At 34.2% G+C, this 14,887-nt stretch overlaps 1 protein-coding gene across 1 annotated transcript; it reads left to right on the forward strand.

Moving 5' to 3' along the window:
• Positions 1-2,362: 2,362 nt before the first annotated feature.
• Positions 2,363-9,410, forward strand: LOC128996803 (uncharacterized). The gene is made up of 3 exons (XM_054422283.1): positions 2,363-2,410; positions 5,490-5,597; positions 8,422-9,410. Exons 2-3 carry the CDS (start codon positions 5,490-5,492, stop codon positions 8,590-8,592), a joined length of 279 nt encoding a protein of 92 aa, XP_054278258.1. The 5' UTR covers positions 2,363-2,410; the 3' UTR covers positions 8,593-9,410.
• Positions 9,411-14,887: the final 5,477 nt, after the last annotated feature.

Below are 14,887 nucleotides of genomic sequence, written 5' to 3' on the forward strand. Positions count from 1 at the left end.
GCACTCAACAACGTTTAAATTCTCCAATGTTAAATATTAAAAACATAAAAACCTTTATCAAAGTATTATAAACAATAAAAGGGGTGACGATGCCTTAATATTTTTATCTTTCGTTCTATACCCACACAATCTATATAAGCACCATTATCCATGATTTTTCTTAGTTTACACAACAATCACTAAATATAGTCTTTATGAAGTACAAAATTTAAGGTAGGCGTGCTCTACAGCCTTGGCGAGTGACTTTAAAACTTCTACGAGTGCCTTAAAGACTAATTACCTAACCGTTTTTAATAACTAACAATCACTACTCATAAAAGGATTATGTTTTCATTTACCCTCTATGACCTCACATTGCCACCGATTGTGATGAAAAGACTCATTGTCCCAACCATGCACTTATTGTTTAATCAATTAAGTAATTGTACTTTTTTCTCTCAATCCTTGAACCTCATTGGTCCGTTAATGTTGTAAAGAAAAACCCCGTTAATGTTGTAAAGTAAAACAACAATGCTGTTAAGTATGTAAACAATGCTGTAAAGTGAATGTTTTCAATTCTAAGAACTGAACTAAAACTGCTAGGTAAAATCATTAGCACATGTTCCATAGGATCAGATGATGCATACCGGCAAACTCATTACTACTACTACCACAAGTCTTAAACATCGGTACAGTAGAACTGAAAATTTTGTTGTACGTACAAAGTTTAACAAAAATATCTCTCACTCAGTATTTTCTCAACCCTATAAATTCGGGGTGGCTTTAGCTTTTTTGAAAACAACTTTAAAGAGAAATTCAGGTATAACAATTTTTCCAAAACCGCTTCGTTAACCAGATATCCACCATTTTGTATTTTTACACAAAAATTTGTATCTTTGGACATTTTTTTACTGATCTTATAAAACTTGGTTGAAAAAGTCCAAAGATATAAATGTTTATGTAAAAAATACAAAATGGCGGATATCTGGTTAATGAAGCGATTTTGGAAAAAAATGTTATAGGTCTACATGATTTTCTCTTTATTTTCACCCAAGGAATCACTAGGTAAAATATATCCCCACCTGTTTTGAATACCCTGTGTGTGTATATACACACACACACATACTGTAGGCCTACATAAAATTTAAACGAATGGTGTTTTTGGCCTCTGGGGACATCAAAATGAAAAAGTAAATCAGTCCCGGGCCTAGGTCTTACCAATACCATGCCACCTACGGTAAGAGCTACTTCCCTATAGGGAAATTCTAAAACTCATTTTTACTCCCTAGAGACTAAAAATGATGTTTACTCCCTAGAGACTAAAAATGATTTTTACTCCCTAGAGACTAAAAATGATTTTTACTCCCTAGAGACTAAAAATGATTTTTACTCCCTAGAGACTAAAAATGATTTTTACTCCCTAGAGACTAAAAATGATTTTTACTCCCTAGAGACTAAAAATGATTTTTACTCCCTAGAGACTAAAAATGATTTTTACTCCCTAGAGAGTAAAAATACTACTCTAGACCCGCACCGCATGCATTAAATACGGCTGTTTTTGCTGCAGTATAACGAAAATGTCTTACAGTATCTTTTCGTCATATTGCAGAAAAACAGCCGTTTTTAATGCATGCGTTGAGGACTTTTTCAGTATCCAATAGTCAACGGTTGCGGGTCTGAAGTAAAATGTTAACTCTTTAGGGAGTAAAAATAGTTTTTAGCCCCTAAGGAGTAAAACCAGCAGTTTTCAACTCAGTTGTAAATTTCGATTGTAAAAAATTGCATGTATATCGATTGTTTAATTTATTGTAGTTAATTGTTGCCTTATTGTAAATATATCGTTGTGCACACTAACACAATCGTAGGTCTAATCTCAGAGTAATAAAACAAAAATCAAATTGAAAACAAGCTAGAAGTAGTTTTGAGGGATTATCTCTAAATTAAAACCATTTCAGTTTTGTAACACAGTTTGTTCAAATAATGTTTCAATATGATGAAAAATATAGTTCATCCCACGGGCAAAAAGTGTCTTTTCAACCCTCGCTCATTTCCAACCTCAGCTTCGCCTCGAAAACTTAAGAGTTCGGGTCGAAAAGAGTCACTTGGCCCTAGTGATGAAATATACTATATTATAATTCAAAGTTATTCGTGCTAATATGAAAAATGTGTAATACTCGAGATTTTAACAATACTCTAATTAATTATCAATGTGAGTTTAGGTAGAAAATAAATCCTATTTTTTTTGTAAATTGATTGTAATGTTATCTATGTGCTCTTTACTCTTTGCGTTTGTACACGGAAGTAAATGCTGTGTTCAAAGTTATTGTAAATTTACCCAGAGTATTAGGGATGCGCGTGCGCGACCTAAATCGATTTTGAATTTAGATTTTCGAGGTTAGGATTTGGCTTGGCAGCTAGCAGCCCAGCCCAGGCAAGTGTTATGTTTTGTAGATATTTAGTTTGGATTTTATAGTTGTCAATTTAACTTACATAAATTACGCTATAATAAACCATGTTAAAAAGTAAATCCAAACAAATAGAATTTCGTTCGTTCTGTTGCCCTAGGAATAATCTAAAGATTCGCATGTTCAAAAAATTAATTTGAAATTTCTGGATTTGTTTTGTTTGTAAGTTTTATTTGACCATCCGGAAAATAAACAGATAGGCACAATATATTATAAAATTATAAACACATTAATACTAGCAGCCAGCGTCACTGCGTAACTTCACAAAATCAATAATGATATATTTTATATATACAGTAGTTGATAAGGGCGAAAACTATTATTTCTCATCATATCCCTATTATTTTCATTGCGTGCGCGATCACTTGGAGGCATCTAAAAAAATTGCAAAATACAAATGAAACACACTATGAAAACACAAAATACTATCACAACACCAAATATAATGTTATCCATATCTTCTTTACATTTTATACAAAACAATATTTTAATTGAATTCACTAAAACATCACCAACTGTAATGATAACCCCATTTTAGTAAGGATGTCAACAAAATTTTATCATAACCATCTGTTTTGATGTAAACAAATGTAAATTTGAAGTTCAGATGATTGACAACAGAATACAGCACAAACTCTGACATTGTAAAAGTCTGTAGGATTGGACTTTCACGAGATATATCCAAACCCGCAAAAAACACTTCTAGAGGATAAGAGCTTTAAATTGATACCCAATATGCCTATAAAAATAAATATATAGGGGTCAATTTGCTGCATACAAAATTTCAACAAAGTCTTAATAAAATAGATGGATTTCTATGTCGATTATTGCCACTGATACAATTAAAACGTCGGTATATTTATTGAAGTCAGCATTGTTTTACATAAAAGTAGTGTTAAATAAATTTTATAAAGAAAAACACAATAAATCATCTAGGTTTTGATAATAAATATTATGTAACGAATTACTAGAGGATCATTAATATATGTATTTTACCTTGAGAAGAAGAGAAAATAGGATTCCATTTGCAGCATAAGAAACATTATTAGCGTTTACAATAAAATACAATTTAAGAAACGTATTTGAATTAAAATGCTTAAACGGAATATATAAAATTAGTCAATAAATATATTCGAAAATTGCATTCTGAAATTTACCACAATTTTCAAGCTAAGACATTAAAATGACCCCATTGCAGCAGCCCTGCCTGCAACCTGGCCAACTTCCAATTTTTAATTGTCTTGTATTCAGTCAGGTTTAGTGTATAGTAAACACATATTTTGAACCATGTATAAAATAAAATAAGCTTAGAGAATATTTTAGAGAAATAAAAATACCCCCGCCACAGTAAACCTGCAGACTAAGCGAATTTCCATTTGCCTGATTGGATTTACACTAAAATGTCTCGTTAAAAATATCACATTTATTCCCTATTTAAATAGCCTAACATTAGTTTAACGAGTACTTAGGTTTGCTGCAACAGGGAGGGTAAAAAGGTGTTTTTTTAACGTTAATAGTTTAGTATGAAATGAATGCATTTCCCAAATTTGATCAAAATATGATCATAAACAAGCAAACTACAACAGTTTACTTATTCTCCATAAGAATAACATGAGAATTTTAAATTTACAGTTTTTTGGTATTTTCTCCGTAACCATTAGGCGCATAATAACGCTTCAATACACTAAATTATTTGTTTTTTAAGCTCTACAAAATGGTTTGGAAAGAAAATGCTAAATATTAAGTTTTTAGGTTCAAAAATGGGAAAACCAATTTTTGCCCCACAAAACCTCCCATAAACCCCTGTTCCCATGTCCGATCATGCTGGTTCGCTAACTCGTTCGAATAAACGTAGGTTTACACGTTTGTAACAAATTTAATCAAAATCGGATGATTTTTGCTCGAGTTATCGCGCTAAGGACACCTCAAAACGAAAAAGTAAATCGGTACCCGGGTCCAGGTCTTACCATGAGTACTACGGTAATCGCTTATTCCCTTAAGGGGAAATTCGCTAAAAAACACTTTTAATATCTTGAAAACCAATAGACGTAGGATCAACGTGTTGCGTAGGGGCTAAATTACCCTTTTTCCGGGTGAGTGTAGGAGAATACTTAAAACTAGAGCCGTAGATTAAATATTAAGATAACAAGAAACAGGATAGAACATAGGTTTTCTTCCAGGGTCCTTTCTAGTCATGCCACTGTTGATGTCTAAATAGATACATTAACTACATTTAATCAAACACCGTACATAGTACAGCCTATTTGTTCCCTTTTCCCAATGCCAATAGGCGTTTCAGCCATCAACACAGGCTAATAGTGTATATTTTCTCAATGTGTTCCGTCGTTGTCTAAGTGTACCATATTATTATTGTCAACTACTCGCGCTGAAATTTCCCGCTTCATTTCCCCGGAAACCTTTGCTGGCCTGGAGAGATTTGTTGATTACCTGGATATAGAAAGGATTTTTCAGTAATTTTTTGTTGTTACACGTAATATGTGTTCATAATAACATTTCGGTCCCAGATATTCAAGCTAGAAACGTGGAGGCAAGTTGTACTGTTTTAAAGCGATTTTGTTCATACTTGGTATCGGAGCGGAGTACAGAGACAGAGTGCAGATAATTTATAAAGTTAACTGTTGTAGTTAGTTTGTATGGGTGTATCGAATTTGATACATTTATCTATTTCATACTAAACTAAGCTAGTTTTGACATTTCTTTGAAAATATCCTAGTCAAAATCTAATCAGGCAAATACAAATTAGCTTAGTCTGCAGGTTTGCTGCAGCGGGGGAATTTCCGTTGTTTCATTGCTCCTCCTGGCGCGAATCTAATCTTGAATGGTTATTGCTTGACTATGGGACATAGCTTAGAGATCGGGAGATTTTAGATTTTTTCAAGCAAACACATTATTTTGACGTGTTTACAATTTGTATAGTCTTTTAATGGTCACTTATGAAGCCAAGTTATACACTTATGTGTACCTGATACCAAGCAGAATGAATACAATATGTTTATACTTCCTATATCGTAGAATCAGTTTCAGATGTGGGCTGGTGTGCTATGGTTGGCCGTAGCAGCGCTACTAGCAGTGGTCGTAGCCAGACCCAACCCTACTATAAACGACCAGTCTGTCAGGGGATATCTAACTGAGGTAAATATAACATAACTATCCAATAGAACGAAACAGGGATTAGGAAAAACATAACGTACCTTCGCTAACTAAATAGTTACCTTTAGTGGAAAATCGCTTCCAACATACCACCTGCCTAATTACTATTGAGTGTCTAGCTAACCAGTAGACACCAAATACATACAAGGGAATAAGTACCCGCTGCTAGACACCCAATAGAGATAAGTACCTTTATGACAAATGCACGTTATGCTGTTTAAATACCTGTTTTATTATGTTTATAATTATTATCTTTTGAAGTATCACTAGGTTGATAACATTGTTGATTACATGGTTATTCGTGATCTTATTTACTATAAACAGAACAGTAAATTGAGTAATCTTAGTCCTGAATTTGGCCTTAAACATGTGCACAACTCAGTGCGTCAAACCCTTCAAGCAAGCAGACGACTCTCACATGTTGTAGAGTAACTGTTTGCTTGTTAGACAGGTCGCTCACATCTGGAAACCGCATGCGATGATTTGGTATCGTCACTTTAGGAAGAAAACCCTCCACAAGAGAGTTAAAGTTATACATGTTGAAATGTTTTATTCAATAGTGCAACTTTAAATTGCGTATATAACACTGTATAAGATCTAGCTGCTTGAAATGTGGTAATTTGATTATATATTTTAACTAGCAGAGTACCCGTCCTTCGTACGGGGTTGGCATATAAGTTTAAAATGCTTATTGCAGTTATACTCAAGCTTTGCGTTTGCAATGGGGGAGGACAAAGTTTGATAAAATATGCTTCTTTAAATTGACGGTATACTATGATATTACATATCTACCATAACCATAATGTTCTACCACTTCACTTAAACAACAAAGAAAAATAAATTATAACAAATCCGCGATAATTCACAAATTATTCATGATATTAAAAACATAAACATTACTGTAAACACTTCTATTTTGACAGTTATCATTGTTTATCACAGTTTTTTGTTGCTGCTTAGTTCAAATTAGCTTTTTACATAAATGAAAAACAAAAAAATATAATGCTGCGCCCTGTTAATGAGTCTTATAACTTTTTTATGATTTTGTATATCATATAACCATAGAACCAACTTTTATAGTTGAAACAGCTGACTGAAGAAGATAGTAGTTTTAACCCATTTATTTATTTCCCTTTAAATATGAATACTCTTAAGGTTAACATAGGGAACTACAGAGCCACTGGGGCGGAGCCCGAAAGGATTCTTGAGATAAGAACATGCCTATATGTTAATTGGGAATGTGAGCTATCATCATGCCAAATTTCAGCCCAATCCGTCCAGTGGTTTATGCGTGATCAAACAAACAAACAAACAAACACACAAACTTTCACATTTATAATATTAGTAAGATAGTAGTTTTAACTCAGCTTATCAACAGGACAAGAACTCGGGATAAGACTATTTACGTGAATAACAAATTATATTTAATCACTCACGATATTTAATTCCAAAATATCTACCTTAAAACCTTGAAACCATTATGTTGAAATCGAAACGGCCTTAGGCTATTATTAAAAAAACTATTTCATGAAATGTTCTATTTGTATATTAAAAGAATTTGTTGGATTTTTGTGTGCAGAAAATCGACCCGTAAATATTTATTTGTATAGCCATATTGGGTATCAATTTAAAGCTCTTATCCTCGATGTGCCTTTTGCAGGTTTGGATGTATCTCGTGAAAGCCCTTCGTCTTACAGGATTTTAAATTTTCAAAGTCTCTACTGAATTCTGTTGTCAATCATCTGAACTGTTTCAAGTTTACATTTGTTTACATCAAAACAGATGGCCATAATACAATTTTGTTTACATCCATACGAAAATGGGGTTATCTATAAGTTGGTGGTGTTTCAGTGAATTCAAGTACAGTAAATAATTTAAGTTGCACGTTGTTTTTTTTATTCAAGAATCAATCTACGAATACGATTGTGGATCAAACAAAAACAATAGATTTGTCGTTGAAGTTAAAAATAATAAACACAATCTTTTACATTATAACTAGCAGCGGTGTTACTTTCTAGTATGATTTAACAAAGGCTAACACAATACAGTCCACTTTCCTTCTTGTCAAATTAGGACAAGAACAGCTTAATGCAAGTCATAGCAGTTGAGTTGAGTGCTTCAGATGATGTTTGATGTCAAACGCTTTTACTTTGAAGTGCATTAACCATGCCAAAGAGGCCCATCAGGCACCTTTGTTTTAATTGTACACATAACTTCACAAACTTCTATAGCAGTTATCAAACAGAAGATAGTCTTAACTAACACCACATGGTTGTTTGTTAGACTGCACTATATAATGGGACATTTTCAAAGGGTTATACCAAAAACAAACAACAACGCTCAAAACAAATAATAGTGTTAGTTAAGTTATATTTCAGTAATTTATAATAGCTACCTGTCTTCAGTTTTATAATTGAGGACACATTTTTCAAAAACAGCTTTGAAATCCAAAATTATTTGGTCCATAAATCGAATCAGCTCAGTTGTAAATGTTTCTCCAGGCACGTATTGAAGTTCCGTTCATGGCGTTGGCCTAAGCTTATTTTCCATTACTAGAATTTAACCTATTATTCTGTGAGGTTAAACACTGAGAGGAGCTTTTTACTGGTGGGACAAAGGTCTACAAAAAGAGCCTTCGCAACCAAATGTTTGAGTATTTATTTGCAAGGGAACTGCTGGTGCTGGTGGGACGATCTACAAAGCATACTAAGCCCTGTTACGCTGCACGTGTTTTAAGGTGTTCTCTTAGTTTTATCTAAAACAAATTCTCAGTTACTCTATTATAGGTAACCTATTATTTTTGTAGAGGACCTGCTGGTGGAACGAGATCTGCAAAGAGGAGTTCCAGACTCAGTTCCGTTGCAAATGTCCACAATGGAGCTTCTGTCGCAGTCCTGGCCGCTATTACAACGCATATTGTACCATGACGGGAACCGGTTACATTTGGACACAACCTGAGAGGAGCTGGAGAATATAATCAAGCTGTAACGACAATCCTCACCGTCTTTATATGATATTAAACATACACGTAAATAACTACATAAAAAATGCAGGAATGTTTAATTTATTTACGAAAAGCAAGGTTAGTTTTCGAATTCAAAGAAATACCACTAAAGTTATTCTGATGAAACCAGTTCAAATTATATTTCCGCACTTGCTCTATTAAATCAACCTAAGATATGATTTTGTGTCATAAACAATTTGAATACTGACATAACAGTAATTATTTAATTGGTTATTGGAATTACAAACACTATAAACCAGTAACATTGTAAACAGACAATTTTGTCGATTTATGTTAATATATTTAACTTCCAGAATTCCCGACAACTTTCGTCTAAGAATACTAAATAAAAATATTGAGTACCTACCTAAGTCAAGTATTAATAACATTTTTACAAGTGAAATATTCAAGAGTGATATCAACGCAATGAATCAAGATGTTGGAGTTGGATGTTGATGTAAATAATGTTAAGTAGAAAATGTTAAAATTTTTTATTTTGTATCATACATAAATTCTTTACTGAATACTCGAACTTTTCTGTAAAATTATCTCTAGCACCCAGTTTGCTTGTACAAATAAATATACTGTAATGACTCTAAAATCACTATTCTTGCTCAATTGTTGTTTGATTTAAAGGGTTTGAATTAAGAATAATCCACAACTAATATATATCTTTGGGTGTTATTTATCAAAGAGAGCTACTTATAAACAATTTTTATTGCTAAGAAGAAATTTAAACAATGTTATTTTGTTGTTAGTTCTACGTGTTGTAAAATAAAATACGTTTGCTCACTATATGATAAGAGGTTTATTTTATTCCTAAAGTTCTAGGAAGTAGTAGGAGGTTATAGTTCCTACATGTTTGATTTATCAAACGAGTTAAACGCCTCGGAAGGATGCGCAAGAAAGAGTTATTAGGTTTATATTAGGTGAAGTACAGATTTACTATCTACAAATTTACTAAGACAATATGTGTGTTGTTGGACCGTTGCTCTCCCCCTGTGATTCCTAGTAAAATGCCATCAGCGTAGACAACAAGAAAAAATGTGCAATTACCAATCAGAACAATATATTTATTTACTACTGCCAATTCTTTGGAATTATTACTAGAAGAAAATGTGAAACGTAAAATTTACCTTTACATTTACAACAGAAACTTTAAATCTGCAGAAACACACACGAGCGTTACCAAACATGAGAACACCAAAACAAAATTCAAATTTTACAAACTTGATGGTATTACTCTGGACAACCATCTTTAGTTAAATTCCTATTGTATTGTTAACTTTAACCTTATTTAAATCTTAATATATATAAAAAAAGTTGTGTTAGTTACAGCGTTTATAACTAGAAAACTACTGAACCAATTGGCATGAAAATTTACAGGACTAGAATAACATAATAGCCTGTTTCCGTTTCAAAAACCCTTAAGGGAAGCGTCCTATGGCCCTTTGCAGTTTACATGTTAATCTTATGGAAGAATGTTTTATTTTGTTTACCATGCCATGTTTGTCATTTCTTGATTAAATTAAATTAAGGAAACAGCTGTTGTAATGATAACCTAATTTTCAAAAACAAATCTATGCATAACAAATGAGAGCTATCAAATAGGTTTCTATTCCATTTGTTTTTTACGAATATTTGTTGTCAAATGTAACTGAAGGCAAGTGAGTGCAGCGAACGAGCTCCAACCTAAAGGTGAGTGAGCGTAGCGAACGAACTTCAACCTGGAGGCGAGTGATTGTAGCGAACGAACTAACCTGCAGGCAAGTGAGCGTAGCGAACGAACTTCAACCAGGACGTGATTGAGCCATGCGAGTATGTATATAAATGAGCTCATCTTGAAAATGAACGAGCATTTGACATAAAACCACATTAGGACAGGACGTCTGTCGGGCCAGCTAGTTTTTTATAAGTAACAGACTAGTTATTTTATCAACCCCTGATGTTTCAACTGTTGATTTTTAAAATTATTTTACCTACGACAGTTTTTTAAACTAGACGTTTCAGTTCAGTAGTTAGAATAGAAAAGATTCACTTAACAGCATTGTTTTACTTAACTACACGAGTTATTGACCAATGAGATTCAAAAGAAAAATTGAGAATAAAAGAAGTAAAACTGTAATGTTTGGAACTTGAACTAATCAGCTGTTTAGACCAATTAAATAGTTAATGAGTGGTGCAATAATTAGTGTTTCGTTGCATCACTGTCAGTGGCAATGAGAGGTTATACACGAAAACATAACCTCTCATAGAAGTTATGAAAAGTGATTTTTAGTAATTAAAAAATGGTCGTACGCAACTCGCGTAAATAGTCTTAACGACATTCGTAGATGTTAAAAAAAAATCTACTCGTGTCGTTAACACTCTCTTTACGAGATCGTTGCGTAAAATACTATTATGTATTTAAAGTTATCCATATGTTTTTATGTACATGACATGGTTCAATTATTAATTTACGGATAAAAACTCATGCTACAAGAAAGGATTTGAAGTCAATTCGAAGAAATATTTATTTACCAGTAGGCCTAAGGTGGTATATTATTGAATAAATAATTTTTCATTCGATTCGCAACCAAGCCTAAAGCATACACGACGCAATCAACTGATGACTATGACGATATACAACATTGCTACCAACTGCATGTCATTTAGAATTAATCGCTGATCAGTGTTGTGCTTTGTAACGAATGGAACCTTTTTGCACATGCTGGCATTGATTAAAATCCATTGGAGTTCATATGAATGATTGTTATTTCTAAGTAAAATAACTGACCGATCTTTTAATCTCACTTTAGATGCAATGGTTAAGTTAACGTTTTTAGCACACAACTTGCAAAGCATGCATAATAATAATTAATGTTTATACAAATAAAAAAAAATTAAACTGTTAAAATAATTACACATTGAATACGTTAAGATCATAAAGCTCATCAAAGGCAATGATATCTCTAAGATCATCAATGAAAATAGACAAGGCAAAAGTGGTGGCTAATGACCTTAATTAATTCAATCGTGTAGTAAAAATACCAAACTTTTAATTCAAATTTTTTCCAAAACATAAAGTCCATTTAAAATTTGATTTACGATTTCTGTATCACTACACGAGGTAGCCTGGCGACGTCGCCAGCGGCAGTAGCTGGCGATGCACTGGCCACCAAACCTATAACCAGTTGAGTAGCCAGTTGAGTAGCCAGAATTTTACCGCCGTGGCGCCGCGGTTGTTGTGAGTGCTTGTCTTGCACTTGTACTTGTTATGAGCGGTGTTTACAGTGAATAATGAGTGATTATAAGTATCTTCTCCTTCTGTTACTTCTGAAGAAAAGGAGGCAAAGGAAGAGAAAAATGTACGTTCATTTAATGCTTAGTGCAAGAGAATCAAAAGGGTTATATTACACCCTTTTTGATGAGCTCTGTGCGGACAATAAAAAATGTTTCAATTATTTTCGTATGTCACAATCCAGTTTCTTCGAGTCATAAAGGATTATATAGACATTTTATCAACTGAAGTGAACAATTCACACACTCACAACACAACAGAACGCAACACAACAGTGTGCAAGTACCCCCGTGATATGAACTAACCGAGTGGCGACGTAATACTGGCGACCTAGTGTAATAAGCTCCATATGCTACAACGCAGCGTCGCCAATATGGGTAGCCAGTGGCTACCACAGTGGCGACGGGGCTCGGTAGCCAGTCGGTCGCCAAAGTGTGGCTGCGTCGCTGGCTACCCTCGTGTAATAACATCCATAAGAATCAATGCCCCATGACAAGCTGAGTAGCCAGTTTGGTCGCTGGCGACGTCGCCAGGCTACCTCGTGTAATAGGGGCCTAAGGATCCTCAAACAACATAATCGTTGCTCATAAAAACCACCCGCTCATGACCTTCGCACAGCCAAAGTTTCGGTAACCTCAATTGTTCCTCGTATTACTTCCTTAATCCTTGCCGATTTTGAGACTGCAAAAACTGTAAAGTATGCAAAAACAAGGCCCTCGATATTGTTGTTTCAATGGTGGGCGTTTCTGCAGCGAACAATCCAGTCATGTCCTCAATAAGGATCACCACCCACAACGTATCCTTGCGGTAAATAATTCAATTGTTGTGAATCAGATTGATTGTAAGGTTGTGTTATTAATTTCTTCCTTGATAGCTAATGCTCAATATATAATACAAGAAGGGACCCTTATTTAATCTGAATACAGGACCTGAAAATTTAATTTCTGAATTATATTACATTGAATTTAATAACTACACCAACGCAAAATCATGTCCAACTAAGATAACAATTTTCACAAATGTTTGATGTCAGAGACGAAATATATCATTTAAGTGATACAGGTAAGGCTAGAACCACAATAATATACTGCATTATGACTGTATCATCGATGTATAAACACCCACGGATACAAAAAACAATAATTATTAATAATTATTAATAATAAATAAGTCATACAAAGGTAAGGCATGTTTCGCTCACGATCAACAATTATCACGTTCTTCTGTGGTAAGCCACAACGCATTGTAACGCCAATCAATCCGACTCCTTTACGTTTTCTTGATACTTTTTACACGACTTTTTGCTCCCTCAGGATGTTTAAGGACGCCAACTCGGGGATGTCCAGCTTCTCGGCCTTCTCTGAGGACACTTTCTTGGAACGTCCGGAAATGAGAGACATTCGTTAACTCGGGATTGCCAGCGTGATGCGGACTGAGTTGTCCATGACCTCGGTATTTTCACTGTACCTTCCTCAGGTTAAGTCGGATTGTGCAAAATTGTGACTCACTTCAACATAAATTAGACCTTTGTCACATGTTGTCAAATTATGTTGCAAAAGCCGATAGTAGGTATGAACACGTTTTAAATACCGTAAACTGGTCGATATTTAGTCATTACTCTTTACATTGATACGGGGATCCAATATATTAAACCTGAAATGAGTTAAGAACTAGTGTACCTACATGTTGCTCGAATTCGAGCAATTGCAAAGTATTACAGGAGTTATTAAAAAAAAAAACTAATGACAGTCATATTTACAATGAGTTTAAAAGAGTCAACTCAAAGATTACCGGTGTGTAACTCAGACCATGTTTATCTTCGTTATTGATAAACCTAAAGCATTCCGGCCGGTTTTCACCTTCTCAAAATGTTTCGCTGTACAGGCATCACAGGTCATTGATAGAGGGCCAATTGAGAACGTAAAGTCGTTTTGGGGTAGTGTTAGGGCGCATTTGTAACCTAATAGTTGAGACTAACCATAGTCAGGTGCCGACTGTGATGAGTTAAGCCTATTACGCGCCACTGTTCTGTAGCTGCGGTCGTTATCACGATTACGCCTCCTTGTCTATGTTTCGTTGTCGTCGCGTCGGAGGCATTTAAAAGAAAAATACAACAAATGAACAAATTATAGCTACACAAAACAACGATAAATGCACAGATTTAAGTTACAATCATACTAACACGGTCCGTCATAGCGACACAAAACAACGATAAATACACAAATTTAAGATACAACCATACTAACACGATCCGTCTTGGGGGTTATGTTTACACGAACTCAAATAGTAAATAAATGTACTCAATGCGTTTTATTGAATTGAAAAATAAAGGTATTTACTCAGGGGAGGTACAGAAGAGGCTACGATGACAGCTGTGGGCTTCTTATTAGCTGAGGGAACGCCATTACCGTAACAATACGAGCTGAGACCATCGGCCTCGGTGGTCTAGTGGTTAGCGTGCAGGGCTGATAGGCTGAAGGTTCCGGGTTCGAATCCCGGTAACAATTTTAACTTTTTGTCCAAGAGTTTTTCATTATCAGCAAGTTTGGTTGGTTGGGTTCGATTATGACAGTTTAATTTTATTATTAAGTTATTGTAAAATTTTAATTGAGCAATTTCTAGTTTTATTTAATAAACAGAATTATTTTTTCTATTACTAAACTTTTGTTATACTGTATTATTTCATTATCAGCAAGTTTGGTTAGTTTGGTTAGGTTATGATAGTTTAATTTTATAATTAAAGAATAATAAAATTAAATTTGAGGCATTTATAATTTTATTTTATGAACATAACTATTTTTGCGATTAGTAACTTAAACCTTCATTGCCAAAGTGCTCTCTACTACAGCGCTGTTCACGGAGGAATTTTGAACTAATGCCTCAATCGTACCTCCCCTAAGTCAGACCCAAAAATAAATAACAGCAATATAATTATACAGCTGATCAAAATGCCCAAGGGGCTTTTTAAAAATCTAAGGCCAGCTTGCA

This window comes from Macrosteles quadrilineatus, unplaced genomic scaffold (assembly GCF_028750875.1).
Source record: "Macrosteles quadrilineatus isolate MER2022 unplaced genomic scaffold, UCM_ALF_1.0 Scaffold_6__1_contigs__length_79288215, whole genome shotgun sequence".
In the NCBI taxonomy this organism is placed as follows: domain Eukaryota; kingdom Metazoa; phylum Arthropoda; class Insecta; order Hemiptera; family Cicadellidae; genus Macrosteles; species Macrosteles quadrilineatus.